Here is a 21,726-nt window from a genome sequence, read left to right as displayed (position 1 = left end):
AGAGAGAGAGAGAGAGAGAGAGAGAGAGAGAGAGAGAGAGAGAGAGATTGATTGATTCAGTATAGAAAAGAGGAAGGCAAAGGCTAAATATAGGGCGTGAGGAGAGAGGGCAGGTGATGGATACGAGTTATGAAAGGGAATAGAAAGCTAATCATTTTTACTTCTAACTTTGGCGTGGATTTTTTTATTTTTGGTGGTAGATAAGTGCATAAAAATATATTCATCAATGACAGCATAAAATCCAGTGTGAAGCTCTACAGCTTCAGAATAGGTAATTCTAAATGCATAGGAATTCACTGGGTATGTAGACTTTGGGTCTGCTTCATATTAGTGTGTGATTTTTTTTGTAAGATTTTTTAAATAATAAGGCTATAAAAATACTTTTCAGCTGTAAAGAAAAAAAAATGGAATTTGCAGGTAAATGGATAGATCTAGAAAAGATTATTCTGAGTAAAATAACCCAGACTCAGAAAGACTACTGCTGCATGTTTTCTCTTGTTTGTGGATCCTAGCTTCTAATCCTACACTATAGTAAAGAATTGAATTCACCAAATGGATGGGTAATGAAGATTCAGGGGGAGAGATAGACAGAGACTGTTGAAAAGAAAAATATAATCACAAAATGATGCTATTAGAATGTGTATTATGCAAGGTCATACAACCTCAGGGGGAAAAAACCCTAAAACCCTGAATGTTCTAGAAGACACAGTCCTGCAATAGATGCCTTGAACCTCTTGCTTCTGTATGCTTTCCACCTCCTCTTCAGCTGTGTTCCTTGAGACTTTGATGTTCTGGTCTGTTGTGACTGTATCAGGTGGGGCACCCCACGTCAGTAGTCTCTGCATTCTGATCAGTTGTGATTGTCAGTAATAGTCTCTCTGACTGCTACAAAAAGAAACTTCTTTAATTGGGGTGTGTGTGAGAGAGCTGCACTCATCTATGGGTGTAAGGAGAAGTATTTAAAATGCAGATAGAATCATTCAAGTTTATGGATGTGCAGTAGTAGGCTCTCCTCTAAGATCTGTGACCTCACCAACCACAGATGGATAAGTTGACAGTACTAGGCATGATTTCCGTGTAGTAGGTAAGCCACAAGTTCACTCAGACTGCTGTCAGTTACTCTCAAGATAGAAGCACCACTATTGCACCTGTTGGGACAGCATGCCATGCTGTCATTGTGGTCCATAGACACCACAGCTGGGCAAGAGGATTGATTCCTCTCTTCCTATGCAGTCTGTGTATTATCTTCTAACCGAAATACTAGGCCTCAAGAAGGAGGCTTCCAGGTCAAATCCAGCTTGAGTGTTCCAAGTCTTGTACCCAGAGTATTGCTGTCTTCAGCCATGGAGACTCATCTTCAACCTCTTGGAGGAGGCCACAGGCAATAAATAGCTTGTATTGTTTTGGGAGTCTGAGATGCCTCTGACCAATAATTCCAAAAGGAGGTTTCTCATGTCTGGCCAGGTGCTGGGACTTTTGTTAGACAATGTTTGGCTCTTGCCAGGAGGCATCATCACTCCAAGTAGCATAACTTAAACTGTGTCTATGCATCTACACATAGACATAGATACGTAATTCTAAGTAAATATAAAACAATATGATTCCTGTGACTATTTCAAATATCTTTGTTATTTATCCCTCCTTCCTCTGTTTCCTTCTGTCTTCCTCTCTCTCCTCTCTCTAGTTAGCGCCCCTCCCTGTTTCTCATGTTTCTCTTCCATATAACCTGTATCCTGTGGTGACCTTTTCTAAAACTTCTTCCCACCCCATGATCTTTTTTTCTTTCCTGGTGTATTCAGTTACTCCAAATTATATGCTTATATCTGAAGACTTAGTGCTATGAACTATAGATCTGAGAGAAAATACATTATGCTTACTGTGATGGTTTGTATATGCTTGGCTCAGGGAGTGGCACTATTAGGAGGTGTGGCCCTGTTTGTGTAGGTGTGTCATAAGACCCTCATCCTAGCTGACCAGAAGTCAGTCTTCTATCAGCCTTCAGATGAAGATGTAGAACTCTCAGCTCCTCCTGCACCATGCCTGCCTGGATGCTGCCATGCTCCTACCTTGATGATAATGGACTGAATCTCTGAGCCTGTAAGCCAGCCCCAATTAAATGTACTTATAAGAGTTGCCTTGATCATGGTGTCTGTTCACAGCAGTAAAACCCTAACTAAGACACTTTCCTCTCTGGGTCTGGATTACTTTACATATACAGCCCCCCTGCCATGTTCATCCATTTACTTACAAATTTTATGATTTATTTTTTTCTTTATAATTTTCCATAGTGTTTCTGTACTACATTTTCATTACCCATTCATCAGGTGAAGGACATTTAGGTTGTTTCCATCTCTTAGCTTTTGTGACTACAATAATGAATGGAGATGAGCAAGTATCTCTGGAATAGGATGTTACTCCTGTCTTAGACAGTGTTCTATTGCCATGAAGAAGCACCATGACCACAGCAACTCTTATGAAGGAAATCATTAAATTGGGTGTTGCTTACAGTTTCAGAGGTGTAGTTGATTATCAGCATGGTGGGAAACATGGGTGCACACAGGGAGACTTGGGGCCAGAGGAGTTGAGAGATCTACATCTGGACCAACAGGCAGCAGGAAGAGAGAGAGAAAGAGTTCGGGGGGAGACAGGGAGAGACAGAGAGAAACAGAGACAGAGAGACAGACAGACACTAGGCCTGGCTTCAGCATTTGAAACCTCAAAGCCCACTCCCAGTGACACACTTCCTATTCTCTGTCAAGTAGCACCACTCCCTAATGACCACACATTCAAATATATGCACGTATGGGGCCATTCCTTTTCAAACCACCACATTTTATTTCCTGGTCCCCATAGGCTTGTAGCCATATAGTAATGCAGAATGCTTTCAGTCCATTATCAAAAGTCCCCATAGTCTATCCCAGTGGCAACACTGTTTACAAGCCCAAAGTCTCTTCAGAGATTCATGGCAATTTCTTAATTGTGACCCCCTATAAAATCAGAATCAAAAGCAGATCACATCACATTCAGTGGCACAGAATAAATACTGCCTTTCCAATGGGGAGGAAAGGGAGCGCAGTGAGGAAATACTAGACCAAAGCAAGACCTCACACCAACAGGGCACACCCCACACTCTGCACCTCCATATTGACGTCCAAGAGCTCTTCAGATCTTAAAGTTCTTTCAGTTTTGTTGACTACAACACACTTCTCTATCTTGGGCTAGTTCCTCACCCAGTGTGCAGCTTTCCTCAGCAGGTATCCATAGCTCTGACATCTCTGACATTTTGGGATCTCTAAGTCAATCCAGGCTTCACCTTCACAGCCTCATGCAAAGGCTTCTCTGGGCCTCCATGCAGGTGCGTATGCCTGGCCCCGACAGCTTTCCTTAGTCACAGAGGGAGATTCCATAACCCTGTTTTATATTCTTGTCTCTGAAGTCAGGACCATGTGACCAAAGTTGCCAAGTTCTGTTACTTGCTGGGGCTGGATTATGGCCCCTTCATTCAGTTACGTCTGCATTAGTTCTCTGGTTCGTTCACTGCTTAAATTTTTCTTAATTTCTTTTCATGAGTTGGAAGCTTGTCTGGGTTCGCCTGAGTTTACCACTCTCTTGATTACTTTTAGAATAAGGCTTTTTTTTTTTTAAACTCTTTCCTGTCTTTAAGCCCTGGACTTAGCTCTATTGCACTTCCAGATTCTCCTTTTCTTCTCAGACTGCATTTTGTATTTTTCCTCGATTAGCTTGCACCTTTTCATTCTAGACTGCATAAACGTAATCACAAATAGTCACAGGGCATTGGCAGTTCTAGGCTGCCTTGGTATCACCTCTACCAGTGCCATTTAGTTCAAAACTCTTTGATTTAGCCTCCGGTGGACTTTTCAGACAAGGGTAAAAAACAGCCACATCCTTTGGCAAAATATCGTAAGAATGATCTCTAGGCTACTTACCTGCCATTCTTCTCCCGACACCTCTTGAGCCAGGCCGTTATACTCTACAGCTTTCAGCACCGTTGCCTTCCCTCCCTAGGGGGAGGCCCAGCAAGCCCCTCTTACAGCATCAACTGCTTTCTTAACCTACAGTCTAGAATCTGCAAACAGGAAGCATTGTATAGCAGTACCTCTCTCTGGTATTTTTCTGTCTTCGTCACTACTCTAGTTAGCAGCATGAACACTGGGGAGCAGAACCTAAAAATGAGGCACACTAAAGTCTGATGCAATAGCCAACTTTATTCAGAACATCAGACAATTTCTATTCTGTGGTATTCACTTTGTCTAGTCACAAGGACAAGGTCATGAGTTTCTCTGTATAAGAGGACAACTGGTGGTTAGAAACATCTGAATAGAATAGTAAGATAATGAAGTAAACCCACTCCTATTTACTGCACTTGAGAGGGGCACAAAAATATATCCCAAGAACAATGCATGTTACGGAGAGACAGAGGTTACAAGACTTTCTCCTTGTTTCCTTGAAGTTCTCTCACAGGCTTTCAGAACTCTGCTCACGTAGCTTCATCATGAACTGTATTCTGAGAGTCACTGTTGTACTGCTGTGCAGAGACGTCGTAGTCAAGGCAATGCTCATAGAGGAAAGCATTTAATTGGAGATTGCCCACAGTTTCACATGTGTTGTTCATTATTAGCATGGTGGAAAGCAAGAAGGCACACAGGCAGGCGTGGTGCTGGAGGAACTAAGAATTCTACGTCTGGACCCACAGGAAGCAGGAAGAGAGAGAAACACTGGGCTTGGCTTGAGCATTTGAAACCCCAAAGTGCGGGGCAGTGGTGGCGCACGCCTTTAATCCCAGGACTTGGGAGGCAGAGGCAGGTGGATTTCTGAGTTCGAGGCCAGCCTGGTCTACAGAGTGAGTTCCAGGACAGCCAGGACTACACAGAGAAACCCTGTCTGGAAAAACCAAAAAAAAAAAAAAAAAAAAGAAGAAGAAACCCCAAAGCTCCTCCCCAGTGACACACTTCCTCCAGCAAAGCCACACCTACTCTGACAATGTCACCCCTCCTATTCCCTGTCTGGTAACATCACTCTCTAATGACCAAGCTTTCAAATATATATATGAGCATGGGTCAGGGGGAATGTTGTTCCTATCCAGACCACCAAATGCTGAGGAATGGGTCATATTGTAGACTTATTTTTAGCTTTTTGAGAATTCTTTACAGTGCAATCCCTAAGCAGTGAGTGAGGGTTCTCCTTTCCCTAAGTCATTGCCAGCATTTATTATAAGTTTTATCAAATTTACCTATTCTGACTGCAACAAGCTGAAATCTTAAAGTTGTTTTAATTTGTATTTTTCTAATTACTAAGGGACCTTCATATAGTCACTGTGATGAGACACCATGACAAAGGCAAATTACAGAAGAGAGCATTGAATTTGGATTTACAGTTTCAGAGAGTGATTTTATGACTATCATAGTGGAGACCATGGCAGCAGGCAGGCATGATGCTGGAGCAGTAGCTGAGAGTTCACATTTGATCCACAAGCAGCTGAGAGAATTAATTGGGAATGGCATGAGCTAGTCACGTGTAGTGACGCACCTCTAACAAGGCCATACCTCCTAATCCTTTTCAAAGGTTTTCACCAACTGCAGACCAAACATTCTAATATATGAGTCCATAGTGGCCATTTTTGTTCAGACCACCAGAGATTCTTCCAGGTTTCTATCATTTGTGATTTTCAGTTGATTTCCTAGAACATCTGGGTTCTTTTTGTCAGTGAGTAAGCAGTGAGTTTCTCTTTCTATTTAAGAACAGTGTGAGCAGCAGCGCTTGCCCAGCTTAGTCTTCCCTGGGTTTCGGGGCTCCCTCAGTTTGTCACATGGTCCTGACATCACAGCTGAAAGGATCTGTAAGGTTCCTGCAGTATGATTTACCTAGTCAGTCTCTTTTAAAAGCTGGGCAGCTTCAACTACTTGAGTTCCTTGAAAAGATCCAACTTGTCTTTTCTGTTGCAGAACAGGTCAGAGTTTGTCACAGCAGGTGTTGGCAGGATTTCTCCTTTAGCCTTCTGTGTTCATGTCTAACTAAAGAGACTTTTGTGTTGTCATGGGGAAATTAAAAAAAAAACTAGGTTATTATTAGTAGTATTTAATTTTTAAATTACTTTATTTTTTCATGGTACTGGGGAATGAGCCTTGTCAAGAATATGCATCTTATGAGAACGATGGTCTGGGGCAAGAGAACAACCGACGTAGACTTAAACAGACAAACAAAACCCACAGTATTGTCATGGCACTTTGTAGTTAGGACATGGTAGACATCAGCTGTGGAGTGTAAGAAGTTTAAGATTAGAAATTGAGTGATCCTTTGCATTTTAACCCATTGGTATGATCTTAACTGGGGCAGGTTTGTCCTCTAGAATGTCTTTGGCCATGTAAGAGACATACTGGTGTCTGATGATAAAGTCTGGGTACTGCTAAGTAGCCTGTGCTGTATACACAGCCACTACAGCAAATAGTTCTTTGGCTTAGAAGGTTGGAAGGTTCGAGGCTGAGGCTGGGGACCTCCACGTATGAGTACTTGGCAGTGGAAAAGCGCGTAACTGCACATGCTTGTTCGCATCAGAACACCCTGTGAGGTAAGCCATGTTATTCTTCCCCCAGAGGCTCTGTCTGGAAACTCACTGCAATGGAAGCAGGTTATAAGTGTGGACTTAGGTCTTTAAGAAAAGTGTGATCTCTGACACTCAGAATGCAAATGGCTTTCTTTGTTTCACTGTTCTTTTGCAGGGACATCTATTCGAAGCATTAAAGTTCATAATTTATTTTTTAATATTACAGATCTAGAAATGGCCATTGCTTACTGGAACTTAGTGCTTAATGGAAGATTTAAATTCTTAGACTTATGGAATAAATTTTTGTTGGTAAGTTAACATTTTCTGCAGTTTCTGTTTTCTCTGAAGATTATATTGTACTTAAATATTAATTTATTTTAAGGCATCATTAATCTCAGCATATCATGTATATAGAATGAGAAATTTGATTACCAGAATATTTCATTTTACAAGTGTTACATTTTATGTTTTGCAACAGCTGGATTAACTTTTCCCAACTGTTTTCATAATTTAAAGGCTTCTTGTTTTTGATATCTTAATAGGAGCACCATAAACGATCAATACCAAAAGACACGTGGAATCTTCTGTTAGACTTCAGTTCAATGATTGCAGATGACATGTCCAATTATGATGAAGAAGGTAGCAAAAGTATTACCTGCCTTGCCTGACCTTTCATCCACTGTTTCCATGGAAGTGATCTTCCTTTTCTGAGATTTTACACATATACACCCCACTGTGTGTGTATGTGTGTGTGTGTGTGTTTGTGTGTGTGTGTGTTTCTGTATGTGGCGTGTGTGGTGCATGTGCACTAGAAATTGAGCCAGGCTTTAATTTGCTAAGCACTTGCTGTGGCACTTATTTGAGTGACTATTCCGTTTTTGGGGTTTTTTTTTTTTTTTTTTAAAAACATTTTTCAGTACTTTATTTCTTTCCAAGAAGTAAAAGCAAGCCTTTACAAAACTATTTTGTAGTTGAAATTAAATTTTTTGCAGTAATTAGCATATTTTAATAAAATGTATTTATTTTTGTTGATATTTAAACATAAAAGTAATGTATTTGATTAATTAATTGACAAACAACAAAGTGGCAAATTTCTCAAGCAGAAGAGTTCTGAAAACTTGATATAGATAATCTGACTATAAGAGGTCAGAGTTTAGCTCCCTTTTTGTTTTGTTTTGTTGTTCTGTTTTTTTGTTTGTTTTGCCTCTTGGTCAACTGCTGTGAAGGAGGATAGGATGAAGTCTTAGGTGCAGAACATTTGTGGTGTCTGGACTCTGTAGCACCACACAATTAAAGGAGAAATAAAACCTTACCAGTATTTGTCCTGTATAAAGGCATAAGAATATTCACTCATCTCAACATGTTCGGTTTACCGTAAGAGTTGCATTCTCTTATGTATTTTATCTCATTTGAATCCAGTGAGGTTGGTTTTTGGTTGTTTTTCTTTTTGTTTTTGTTTGTTTGTTTTGTTTTTGTTTTTAGTCTTGTCCGTGCTGGATTTGTATAATTTAAAACGACTTCAGCTGCATTCAGCCACTGTTCATAAACTCTCCCATGTCTGTGTGCACAGCATACCGCATTCAGTGGCGCATGAGCTGATCCTTCACTGTTGCCTAGCTCCTCAGGAGAACCAAGCAGTCATTTTTTTTAAGTTTTTGAGTGTAGGACATTCTTTGAAACCCCTCCCGTATACTTCACATCCTCAGAAATGTCCTCGGTCTGCGCGGCTGAGCCTCTACTTCCTTTCCATACTCTTCACTAAACACTGAGCTGCTCATGAGGGAGGGACTGGAGGACTTGTCACAGCGTCACCAACTAGACTGCCTGGCTTTAATAAAACTCTGAAAACCACACTACTACTCTATTACTGATTTGTTGCTCAGAAGAGATATTTTCATTGGTTAAGCAATAACCCCATTCTACAATAATAGATTAAAGACAGGAATATATTAATAGAAGACATAATACTGGTATTTTTAAAAAGTGATCACTGGGAATAGATAAGAGTCACATACTCTTAATTCTTATGAGAAAGCTATTAAAAAAAAAGGATTCTATTAACATATTAGCTTTGATTCTGCTTTTCTCTGTTATCTGTCTCCCATATTTTTTTTCTTTTTCTTTTTTTCCAGGAGCATGGCCTGTTCTTATTGATGACTTTGTGGAATTTGCACGCCCTCAAATTGCTGGGACAAAAAGTACAACAGTGTAGCACTAAAGGAACCTTCTAGAATGTACATAGTCTGTACAATAAATACAACGGAAAAATGCACAGTCAATTTCTGCTGGCTGGACTGAACTGAAGATCAATCCTCATAGTTCAAACTGAGGGTTGAGATAAGACTCTAAGGATACATCTTGGACCATATCGTACTCCATTCTTCTACTGGTGGTTTGGGCTTGTCTTCTAGTCTGGGCCACTCTAAACATTTATAATTCCAACATTGTGGATTTCATCTTATACCTGTGGACCATCTTAGTTTGTCTTCCCATAAGTCATAGAAGCTTGATGGTGATTATTTTGAGGTTTCCATTCTTGCATAAAGCACAATGCTGTCTTCATCAGAAAACAGTTTGGCATAAGAATTAAACATAATAATGAACACCACAAACAATTTATAAAAACTTCTTAAGTATATGCTTTGGGCTAGTTGCAAAGACTATGCTGGTAGCACTTCAAATGAGAGTGATTTATCTGAGTGTACCGCATCTGGAAAGGTGTTTGATTGGGGGAATTTAATTTTCCTGGCAAACCATATGTACTGTTGGTGTGAGTAGAATACCTGATAAAAGAAATGTCAAAATAACCAACACATGGAAAAAAAAAAGGATAATTTGGTAACTCCCTGAAATATGTCTTGTGTCTCAGACTCTCACGAAGGTTCTACAAAACAAGTCTGTGGTTATCTTACCCATGTTTATACACAGTGTCCTACAGTGAACTTTTATTTAAAAAACATTGTAATGAGACCGAATGTTAGCCTCCACTCTCTGCATCACACAGCACATAATCGGATTTCATTATGCTCTGAAATGCTTCTATGCCTTTCGAATAAGTTAAACTATTTCATTTGTTTTGAATGTTTTGGATTGCTATACAATATAATATTCTAAATTTAGGCATGAGGGTTTTAGGTTTGTTTTTTTTTTTTTTAATTTTTTTGTCATCACACTATGGAACACAATGCAATTCACTTAATTTATAAGAAGATAGTAAGATTTAAATTTTGGAAATGGTTGTGATGAGCCGTGAGGTTCAGCCTTCCTCACACAGCAATGCTCCCTCCAGCAGTTGTCCAGCCATGCTGCCTGACTGCTGGGTGCTGACTGCTGAAATGGCTTTACTCCAGGAGCAGAGGTGGTCAGACAAGTGAGCACTGGTGCACATACCGATGGTTTCTGTTCTATAAATTATTTGACTTTTGACTGTTTTTGTCTCGCTTGCATTTGCTATTTCCACATCAAAGCAGAATGCAGTCTTGATTGTTTGTTTTTGGTTTTGTTTTTTTTTGTTTTCCATGACAGGATTCATGACTTGCTCTCCTGCTGAAAATGCTTGTTTCTCTGATAACATACTGACATGTGAGGGGGTATATTCGTAAATATTTCCATGAGGAAGTTAGAATGATGAACTAAATGTTGGGTGACTGGTCTTCAGTAGGAATAGATTTTGCTTCATGTATCCAGGTCCTCTGCAGGGTACCAAGGAATGTTCCTCAGGACGGCAGAACAGTTTATGCAGATATGGAAATGATTAAAACTGCTTTTTAGTCACGTGATTTGGAAAATGCATAGAAAGCTTACCTTACAGATATATCATTAATCCAATCATAACTTTAATTTAGGAATGCATTTCTACCAAAAGAAGCTTAGAGTAAATTTCTATTCACGTTACAGGGATTGGTTATTAAAAGAAAAAAGAATCTTGCTGTTTTCAGTATTTCTTGATTTCATTTTTGTAAATATAAAGAACTTCAATTATGAAAAAAATTGAAGATATATATATATATATATATATATATATATATATATATATATATATATCTTTAAAAGTTTTACAGGCCTATATTGTTTATTCCCTACATGGAACACTTTGAGTTCTGGTATTGTTTCAGATTGATTCAGATATGATTTGTTTTCAAATGAGACTCCATTAGCTTCTTTCCCTCCCTCATAAATTTTTTTTTCATAAAAATCTTTATATTTGTGTGTGGCCTAATGCTTTGGGTTTTACAGATTTTATTTTTAAATGCAAGACTTTTTAACAAAATAGTGTTTGTCATCAGTTTGGTACTAAACATTTACAATTACTGTGTAATTATAAACACAAATATATAAAGCTTTTAATTATGTAGCAAAAAGAGTTAAGGTTGTTCACCATGATGGCATTTTAGGATTAAACAGGACTATCTCTAGGGCTCCAAGAGAACATTGATTTAATGTGTTTGTTCTGAGGGTGAATGTCTGGTCATAGGGAGTGCTTTGTACTGAAAATGCTTACCCTGTTGGGGGAGGGGCATCGGCAAGTCTTCGAGAGGCCATACGGATACATGGCCAGCTCCTTGGCTTCAGTTCATGGGGTTCGGTCTTTGTTTGGGTCAGGTCTTCAAGCTGAGTCTTTTTTCAGACAGAACCATAGGGAGAGTTTACTTTTTGCCAAATGTCAGAACAGGTACACACTTTTAAATGTAATGCTTTTTAAATAGTAAAATGTATAAAATGAGAAGTACCCACATATAAAAATACTTGAGGTCAAGGTTCTCTTCAGTGACTATCATCTGCATAACTCTGTAAGTTCAAGTGTGTCTTCTCCAATCCCTGTCATATTACCCACAGAGGCAATAAAAGCTTCAGTAAATTTGCCATGACTAAATCCTCTCCCATATTATTTCAGTGTTTTAGTGTTTCACAAAACTAGACTATACTTGAAGACTTTTCCAGGAAGAGTCGTTATTCACGGCCGAGCGCTGTAATGGCACATCTGGGGGTGGGGGGGAAGAGAAGCTATGCCACGTGTTTACTCCGTAATGTTTACAACTGTGCTGAGCTGCACTGTTTAATTAACTGCATTAGTTATATACTGCGGCACTGTGAGTGTGCACCCTCATTGTACTTTTTAAAAGTTTTAGTGACAGTAAATTCACTCTGCAAAAACATCGGAAGCCTTTTATGTAATCTCTTTCCTGAATAATTCTTAAACAAGGTAGACTTATTTTTTTTTCTCAAGGATCTACGTACAGAGGGTTTTTTTTTTGTTGTTGTTTTTTGTTTTGTTTTGTTTTGTTTTTTGATGATAAGTTTGAGCCGTTCCATGCCCAGCCTGTTTGTGTGTTTAGGTGTGCTGCTGTAAGAATTGTCAGCGGGAAACCTGTAATTTTGCCATACAGATGGGAGCAAGTTGACCTAAGAGAATAATTTTGGGATTAAAAGTGAAAAATGGTGTTGGGAAAAGTTATAATTGTTTACAAAGTATGCCTTTGTAAAATGAATCAACTTTTAGTGAGAATTTATGTGGCTCTGAATGTTAAATTGTGTACTTAATAGGAAATATTTACCTGACATCTCTGGGCTTTTGTCGTTGTTGTTGTTACCTTAAACTTTTAATAATATGGTTTATATTGAATGCTGAGATGTTTTGATAAGAGTTTATCAAATTTTATAATGTAATGATAAATGTTTTAAAATGTGAACTATTTATCATATATCCTAATAACTGAATTGTGGTTTTTATATGACAGATGATGAATAGGGTCAAATTATGGCTCACCCTTTAATTGATTATAAACTTGAGTGTATTTCTGAACCCATTTATTGCTTCCATTTTTATAATCATAGCAGTTCTTTTTATTTCGTAGGAATTTAGTGAAGTTCATTTCTGGTTTCCGTTTACTCCATTTGGTTAACTGAATTGCTTTATTTGTACCACACTCTGGAGGCAGAACAGATAATCTTGGAACTATCACCAGTGGTCTCCTCTGGGCACTCTTGGCTTCCTCTTTTCTGTATTGCCTGTTTGGAAAGTGTCATTTCCTGTAGACTACCTCTTGGACAACCTTGCTGTGGGCTCAGTCATTGGTGCTAATGCAGCTTTTGACTTCTCTTTGCTTGATTGTTTTTCAAGATTCTTTTTATTTTAAATTATGTGACTCGGGCTATGTGTGGTGTGTACACATGATTACAGGTACTGATTAAGGCCAAAAGAATGCATGGGGTCCTGGACAGCTAGATATGCAGGCCCTTGGGAGCCACCTAAAACAGCTGTGAGCCCCACCCGAGCCCCACCCGAGGAGCAGAGCCAGCTCTCCTTAATCTCTCCACCCCAGGTTAATTTGAAAAACAAACATCATCAAAAATAACAGCATAAAACCCCTCATAAACTATTAAATCATGGTGAAAAGAGCAGAGTTATCATGGCCTAAAGGGTAACGGCTTTATCTAGTTCAGTTTAAAGAGAATTGCTTCGTAGTTAGTTACTCACTTTTGCTTTTGTTGTTACTGTTTTGAAATGGAAACTCATGGACTCCAGGCAGAATCACTGTGTAACCAAGGATATCTTTGAACTTCTGATCCTTTAGTCCCCATCTCCTGAGTGCTGGGATTACAAGTGTGTATCACCACACCGGGCTTATTTGGAGCTGGGGCTCAGAGATGGCATTGTGTATGTTAGACAAGCAAAGTACCAACATCCCTCTACTCTTTTAAACAGAACTTTTAAAGATGTGCTTAAGTGTATACAAAGGTTCTCTTCCTTCACAAGCAAGTTGCAAGTTTCATTTTAATTTTTTGCAGTTATACTGTCCTTTGATTTGCAGGCTACAGCTCAAGGTGTTTGAGTTATCTACTGCAGATGTCTCTACTTCAGGGCTTTATACTTTTATCTTTTGTGGGTGATTGGTTGGTAGTGGTGGTGGTGGTGTTTTGGGATTTGTTTATTTTTGGTTTTGTTTTTGCTTATTTTGTTAGTGTGGGTTTTGAGACAGCTAACCATGAACTCACAGAGATCCACCTGCCTCAGCCTCAGTCAGCTTCCTGAAGGCTGAGGTTAAAGGTGCATGCCACCACACCCTACTGCTTTTCTCTCTTCTAAGTGTTTCATAGGAGATTTGTTAGAATTCAGTTTTTTTAACTTTGTTTTGATACTGTGTTTTTGGAAATGGGGCATGCTATAGCCCAGTATAGCCTCGAACGTAATTCTGCCTCTCAGCCTCCCAAATGCTGGGACTAGAGGCATGTGATACCATGAGCAGCTTGGGTGGTTTTTCTTCCTCTTATGTGTATAGGTGTTTGCCTTTATGTATTTCTGTGTGTCGTGTTCAAGGAGCCCAGAAAAGGGCATTGGATCCCTTGAGACTGAAGTCAGGTGCTGGTGAGCCACCATGTGGCTTCTGGGGATGGAGCTCCGATCCTAGCGAAGAGCAGCCAGTGCTCTTAACTGCTGGGCCATCCCTCCAGTTCCTTAAGTTAGTTCTTAATATTTGAGTTTTAAAATGTTTTGTGTTTAGTTTTGAGGTGGTCTAATGCAGCCTCCAGGTTGGCCTTGAACTCATTCTGTAAATGAGGATGATCTTGAACACCTGACCTCCTGCCCTTGAGGACTGGGATCACAGGCAAGGTTTATACAGTGCTGGAAATGGAACGCAGGGCCTCCAGAAGCACCGACCAGTGGAGCTACACACCTGTTCCTAAGATGTGCTATTGGTTGTCTGAGAAGGTAACTTTACCTCTTTGGCAAATCTGCCAGCCAGTGCAAAGACATGGAGATAAAAGGAAAAGACAGCATCAGCTTAGAAGCAAGCCCTTCTCTGGAAGAAAGCACCCATCAAGTTAAAACAGAAACGTTTTGAACCAAAGTAGTGAAAACAAAGTTTGATTTGAAACAGTTGTGGGAAGCGTACAAGGAACAGCTTAACAAACATGGAAGAGGAAACAGTACAACTGTTTGACATCTGGAAAGTATGTTTGTATGTAAAGGCATATTCAATATAAATATTAAAATTTTAATTCAGGTTACAAAATAGAGAAAACTTTTTATCTAATGAAAAAATTGGGTGGTATCAAGCAAGAATTTTTTTCCAGAAGAAAATAGAGATCAAGGTTGGGGATGGATAAATTTAGAGTAAAATAAATGTGTAAAATGGCCAAAGTGCTGTGCTGTTTGTGAACAGAGGTGACATGGCCACCTTGGCCAAAGTGCTGTGCTGTGGGAACAGAGGTTATGTGGCCGCCTTGTCCCTCTGTGGACTGTAGCCACTGTGAACGGTATGTTGACATGGGATTTTTTTTCAGCCAACATGCTTTCAAGCAAATGTTTTTGTTTTTTAAGATGATGATGCTATGAATGTCTCTGCCTTGTGTGGATTCGTTTTCATCTCTGTTTCAGATTTGGAATTGTAGCTGTAACCACTTAGAGATGTTCTTCCACCACACAAGTATTGCTGGTTCTCCTCGCCCTTCTCCTTCCTTCATACACATGCTCATTCTGGTTAGCTCTCTTATCTACAGGATGTGCAGTCTGAGGGACTTTGAGATGACCTGGAAGATTGCTCTAGAACTAGGGGGGAAAAATGAAATCGGTCTGGACTGTGTTCCTCCATGAAGGTTGAGTTTTCTGAAGCTAGTGCAAGTGAGTGGTTCTGGAGTGAGAGTTGGTGCTGATGTGTGGTGAGCTGGCTGCAAAGTGTCACATATGACAGTCACACCATCAGTGTGAGGGCTGTGAAATGGTGTGAAGTACTGTGTGTGTGTTTTAGATCTTTTACTTTTGAGGAAACTTTGAAATTTTGGTGAATTTCCTAAAGATTTACTTATCATTCTGCCCCAGCTGCCTGTGTAGCTGTACAAGGTTGCCTCAGCCTCAGGTGGTCCCTGGTTACAGGTCAAAGGGCAGCATGGCACTAGAGGCGGAACTTACAACCCTTGTCTAGCATGAGTGAGGCCCTGAGGTAGGTCCCCACTACGACAAATCAGGCCAGTGTTTCAGATTACAAGCTGTTGTGCTTTTCTATGGTTGTGTTTTTAAATTTTTTTAATGAAAAATTCCAGAAAAGTCAGGGAACAAAAACATGCTTGTTTCCTGGCCAGTCTTAACATACATGCATGTCACCTGTATTTGGAATGTTGGTTTGTTTAGAAGCAATTCCCAGAAACCAAATTAGTTAGTGGGTAGTTATTTCAGTGTAAGGGTTTTTTAACATCATCACGTTCTATTTTTCCATTTAGTTATCAGTGTTTTCTTACCATTAGTAAGAAAAAAGATTGGCTCTTCCTGAATACAGTAAGTACAGAATTAGCATGCCATCTAAAATTCTCCTAGGTATACTCAAAAGAATATAAAACATCGTTCATACAAAAACATCCAGAATATTAGAAGCATAGGAGCTAACAAGAAGCAATGCGTGTACCACCTGGCTGAGGAAGGGATGTGCGTCTACACAGTGCTGGTCAGGAAGGGATGAAGTCTAAGTAAAAAGTTACTTAAAAAACACCCTTAGCTATTGAGAAATGCAAAATACAGTTTAATGTCTATAATAAAACAAACCACAAGTTGTTGGTGAGGATGTGGAGAAGTAACCCTTACTCACTATTGGTGGGAGTAACTAATACAGCCATTGTGGCAGTCTGTAAAGCTAGAAGTTCTATGTGAGCTGTGTGTACGTCATGGTTATATACCATGAGGACTCTGTATCCCACCAATCCCACCACAGAAACTACCACAGTGTTGAACACATCCATAGATGGATAGGGAAAATATGGTACAAATGCACAATTGAATTTTATTTAGCTAACTAAATAAATTTGCAAGGAAATGGATCTAGAAAATGCTGAGGTAACCCAGAGTCAGAAAGAGCTGTTCTCATACACAGGCCTTAGCTATTAATTTTTATACATGTGTAGGTGTGAATAGCTACTAGCTATAAAACTAGAAGGGGGACCGTGACGGGGAAAGGGGGAGGCTGTTGGACCACATGATGAGAAGCAGAGGGCGCTGTGGAGGTGCCCGGTGGGTGATGCTGTGGTTACTTTGCACTCAATACTTTGCTAATTCAATGAAATAAGATGCTACAACACATATGACCCTGACATTGTGGTGGGTACAAGGACAGTCGTAAAGGGGGAAAGCTGTGATTCCATTTGTAAGACTTGTCTAGAATAGGTAAAGTCATGGAGAAGGATTTGTGGCTGGAGCACTTGGTGGAAAGTGGAAAAATCTCTGCTAATGGACACAAGCCTAGGGGACGATGAGGATATTCAGAAATTAGACAACATGTACACACCGAGCCTTACGCCTTAGCATGACATGTGCATTGTACCTAATTAGGCTTTGTTTCTAACATATGCGGGATTGGTGCATAGGTGTCTTCAATTTCCCCTCCAGAATGTTCCCTTTAAAAAAGACTTATGTCTTCATAATCTTTGATGAAAGGAACTTGGTAAAGGGCTGGAGTGAGACTCCGCTGATGGGTTCAGGTCTTTGGAAGAGGTTAGCCTGGGACAGGCTGCTCTTTGCCGGCTCTCATCAGAGTCATAAGGCTGTTCTACAGACTGGCTACATTTAGCTGCATTGAGTTAGGCGTCTCCCTGTTCTATCTCCCTTGAGCAGCAAGGAAGAGGTGGCTGGTAATTCCTGTGTCCTACTGTTACCTGGGGACAGATTTCACAAACTGTAATATCTCACAGGGTTTCCTAAAGAATCCAGTAGTCTACATTGAGAGTTCTTTGAATTTCTCTTCAACCTCTCCTACTTTGTCCTCAGCTTTTCATAGCATTGGAGTGTGTGTAAGGGAGGGTTGTTTCCACACACTCTGTGAGCACAGCACAGGTAAGTTTGGATGCTTCCCTTTTTCCTGAGAGCATAGGTGTCTGCTTTAGACTTTCCAATTTAGCTGACTCTATGCCAGCAAACCCATCTGCACTGGGAAGCTGAGGATCTTGTCAGAGTCAAATATCCTTGAGCTCTGTTGAATGACAGAATTCCAACAAAGTAGTCAAATGCCCTAATTCTGCTTGAACTTTATGAACGGGCAGCATCTCATCTAAGGGAAGCAGCACTGGACCTGCACACTAGCTGGCTTTAGTAAGGAGATTTGAGCAAACAGGAACAAGGAAGCTTTGCTCGATGCAGGAAACTGCACTGAATTCTTTCAGGCCATTCAGAGACTCAGTCTGACACAGGCTGAAGCCACTCAGTCCATCTCTCTTGACAACTCAAAAGCTCACGTGAACAATACAGTTTGTGTTTGGTCTGTGGGTTGGCTTGTTGGGGCTGAGTGCAGAAGTTCAGGGCAAGAATTTGAGGTGCCTTATGTTCTATAGGAAAAAAATGTCTATTACGTTTTTTTTAAAAATTATTCACTTTTCATACCAATATCAGCCCACCTCCTTCCAGTAACCCTCTCACACAGATTGTCCCCCCATTCCCCACTCCCCTTCTCTGAGAAGGAGAAGCCCCCCCATTGGATACCACCCTCCCCCTACACACACACACACACACACACACACACACACACACACACACACACACCAGCACATCAAGACACTGCAGGACTAAGTATGCCCTCTCCCACTGAGGCCAGACAAGGGCACCCAGTTAGGGGAAGCCACCAGGAAAACACTTGCGTCAAAGTCAGTCACTATAAAGTCACTACTGGGTCAATACATTTCAGCAGATCCATTCCAAAAGCATACACAGACACAGTTTCTCAGTCTTGGATGCTTTTCCTAGAGCCATCTCACTTCAGGTTCTCCACTGTCATGACACATCGAAGAATCATTTGGCTCTGAATTAGATCTCCTTTTGATGAACATTTTTTTTTGTTCTGTAGAAGTGATTCACAAAATGACTGTCGACCTAGAGCTGGGTCCTCGAGGCTGTGTCTGCATTGAACATGCATTCCTCAGAGGCCTTTAGCAGACCTTCCACAGCTACATCCTCCTGGGTCCTCAAGGATGCAGCATATGGCAGGACTTTGTAGATAACACTGGACTTTTTTCAGATGGACTCTTGGTTTGTAGCCCCAGCTGACACTGAATTTTCCATCTTCTTGCCTTGTTTTTAATTATTGAGTTATCTGGGTGTGTTCCTTTATTCCAGATATGTTTTGTATATAATGTTTGCATCTGATGTCTGTGTGTGTGTGTGTGTGTGTGTGCATATGCGTGCGCGTGTGTGCGCCTGTACAAGCGGGCATCTACGTTTTAGTGTCTCTCCCTCCCACCCTCCTCTCTACTCACTCGCTCATGCCCTCTCCTCCTCTCCCATCTTACCCTTCCTTCCCCTGACCCAAAACTGATAAAGCTCAATCAATAAGTGTTGTGTTGGAACTTAAGAGATTTTTGCCTAACCGAAGGTTTCCCCCTAGTTTTCTATGTATTTTGTAGTTCAGACCATTTGAGTTTTGTGGTTCAGTTTAAGTTTGAATGTGGTGCAAGAGTTCGAGTTCTATTTGATCAGGTTACACCCTCCCCATTTAATTATATTGATACCTTGTCAATAGGCCAACAGCCCACCACGTGGGGTTTATTTCCCAACTCTATTTGAAAAGTTAACTAAGTTCAGAAGCATTTCAGACACTTTTTACTTCCTCTGGAGTGCGGTAGTGTTCCAGCAGCCAGTGGAGCAAGGGCAGGTAAGCAGCCCATAAGTGTCCCAGTGAGCGATGCTCTGATGCCAGACGTCAGGAATGCTATTCACAAGCCTTGCCTTAAATCTATACATTAGTTTGAAAGAAGATTATCATTTTAGGTATAAAGAAAAACTTATCACAGAAGAATACTATATATCACTTGCTTAGATCTATAGCTTTTCCTAGCACATTTTATGACTTGCCCATAAGTATTGCACTATTTAAATTTTTATGTCATTATGAACTTCTTTTAATTTCATGTGGAATATTTTGTGACTAGTATATAGAAACAAGATGGAATTTTGTCCATTTATCTTGAGTCCTACCTATATAAATTCTAATCTAATTCTAATCTTTAATGAATACTTTATAATATACTACATATATCATTATGCCATTTTCAAATGAAGATAGCTTAATTCTTTTTAATCTATATGGATTTATGTTTTATTGTCTTATGTTACTTGATAGTATAATGTTGAATAGAAGTGGTAAAAGTGTCCTGCCTTTTACCCAGTTTTAAAGAGAAAACATCTATTTTTCACTATTAAGTTTGGTAAGTGTTTTAAACTCCATTTTTCCTAGTTGACGAAGGACTTTTCTGAGTTGTGTCTTTAATATCTGTTTAGGTTACTATTTTGGCTGTCCTTTTTGCATATGTACCACACTGATCGACTTTTTTGGATATTTTTTTTTATAAATGCAATATACAAACTTTATTTTAACAAAACAAGTAAAGTAAAACAGGCATTTATATTAAGAAAAAACTACAAGAAAATTTATCTTTAACAACTTAAAATAACCCTACTTGCAGTTGCATTTAACTGAGCTCTGTTGCTGTGAAGAATACAGCTCATGCACAGGTATGGATGAAAGGTTTGTACATTTTTCAAGTATTCACTGAATACTACCTTATATACACATATACATTAAATTTGAAAGGTTAGATGATCGCAGCTGTACTTCATTTCTGTTGTTCTTTTGGAAGAGGTCGTCCAAAGAGAAGAATATGCGGTTCTGGCTCATGAATCATGTAATGAACCCATCCTAGACTCTGTTGGACACCAAGTCTCCTCCACTCCTCTTCGGACATCAGATGAGTTTTGGGTACTTGTTTAGAGAGTTCTTTGGGTAACATGACATGCCGGTACTCGTAGTGTTCATCGAAGTACTTGTCTGAGTAGTAGATCTGCTTGTGGGCCATCCTGCCGGCGCGCGGAGGAGAAAACAGGACCAGGAAACGGGGTGCAAAGAGCTCCACGTCCGCCTAGGGTCGGCGCAACGACTCGAATCGACTTTTTTGGATATTAAAGCACTTGCATTTCTGGATCAAACACACTTGGTTATAGTGTGTCTTTCTTTTGTATATTGTATCAGCTTGCAAACATTTTTATTATGACATAATTTAATGAAAGTCACCTGCTTAAAGTGTACAACTTCAACAGCTTTTAATATTCTTGAGGCCATACAGTGATCACCATGATTAAATCTCTGAGCATTTCCACTGAGAAAATGAGACCCCTGAGCTGGCTCCTGTTGCCTTTTCATCGGGACCTAACAAGGGCTAATGCATGGCTTGTCTCTGCAGATCCATTTCTTTTTTTTTTTTTTTTTTTTTTTTTTTTGGTTTTTCGAGACAGGGTTTCTCTGTACAGCCCTGTCTGTCCCAGAACTCACTCTGTAGACCAGGCTGGCCTCGAACTCAGAAATCCGCCTGCCTCTGCCTCCCAAGTGCTGGGATTAAAGGCGAGCGCCACCACCGCCCGGCTGCAGATCCATTTCTTATAAATGACATCATAGATACTTGGTTTTGTCTTTAATGTTTTCCTTAGTATAATGATTCCAAGGCTTATTATACACTGTAGCAAATATCAGCACTTCATTCCTTTTTTATGTAAATAATATTCATTATAAAGACATGCATAGCTGTCAGTTGATCAATAGTCTGGGTTTAGGTTAAATAATAGTGCTATCTACATCTATATACAAGTGTTTGTTTAAATGTTTAGAAGTATACCTAGGATTCTCTAGTAAGTCTGTTCAACTTTTTTAAAATTTATTTTTATTTTATATGCATTGGTGTTTTGTGTGCATGTATGTCTGTGTGAAGGTATCAGAATCCGTGGAGCTGAAGTTACAGACAGTTGTGAGCTGCCGTGTGGAAGCTGGGGATCGAACCCAGGTCCTCTGGAATACCAGGCAGTCCTCTTTACTGCTGAGTCATCTCTGGAGCACCTGTGTTCCACTTTTACGTGACAAATTGGTTGTGACTCGTGATGAGGCGTGTAGTTTAAGTGATCTGCAGACATGGTTGCACAGCAGCCTTTCACACATAAGAACCAGAGTATGTGCAAATGGCACATACTTTGTCCCAGTATTTGCTGTAGCACTTTTGGAACTTTCTGAAGAACTTCTTAATATTGGCCTATCAGTTTCAGAGGTCATAGGTTATGAAATATCCTGCACAAGCCCATGAAGGTCCTTCCTGAATTGGCATGTTTTTCTGCACCAGTCCTTTGGGATATTTATTGATGAGTGCCA

At 39.9% G+C, this 21,726-nt stretch overlaps 1 protein-coding gene and 1 pseudogene across 3 annotated transcripts in view; one reads left to right on the top strand and one right to left on the bottom strand.

Annotated features, from left to right (window-relative positions):
- Dcun1d1 (defective in cullin neddylation 1 domain containing 1) overlaps positions 1-10,485 on the top strand; it is a 40,267-nt gene extending 29,782 nt beyond the window's left edge. For all 3 annotated transcript variants that reach the window (XM_028763695.1, XM_028763697.1, XM_028763691.1), the window contains exons 5-7: positions 6,789-6,871; positions 7,105-7,201; positions 8,695-10,485. In XM_028763695.1, coding sequence (XP_028619528.1) covers positions 6,789-6,871; positions 7,105-7,201; positions 8,695-8,774 — 260 coding nt within the window. In that variant the 3' untranslated portion in view covers positions 8,775-10,485. The remainder of the gene's footprint in view (positions 1-6,788; positions 6,872-7,104; positions 7,202-8,694) is intronic.
- A 9,401-nt stretch (positions 10,486-19,886) lies between these two features.
- On the bottom strand, positions 19,887-20,462 carry LOC114619011 (annotated as a pseudogene).
- Between the last annotated feature and the right edge of the window lie 1,264 nt (positions 20,463-21,726).

Source organism: Grammomys surdaster, unplaced genomic scaffold, assembly GCF_004785775.1.
Source record: "Grammomys surdaster isolate TR1022 unplaced genomic scaffold, NIH_TR_1.0 62, whole genome shotgun sequence".
In the NCBI taxonomy this organism is placed as follows: domain Eukaryota; kingdom Metazoa; phylum Chordata; class Mammalia; order Rodentia; family Muridae; genus Grammomys; species Grammomys surdaster.
This window is presented reverse-complemented; position numbering and strand designations above follow the sequence as displayed.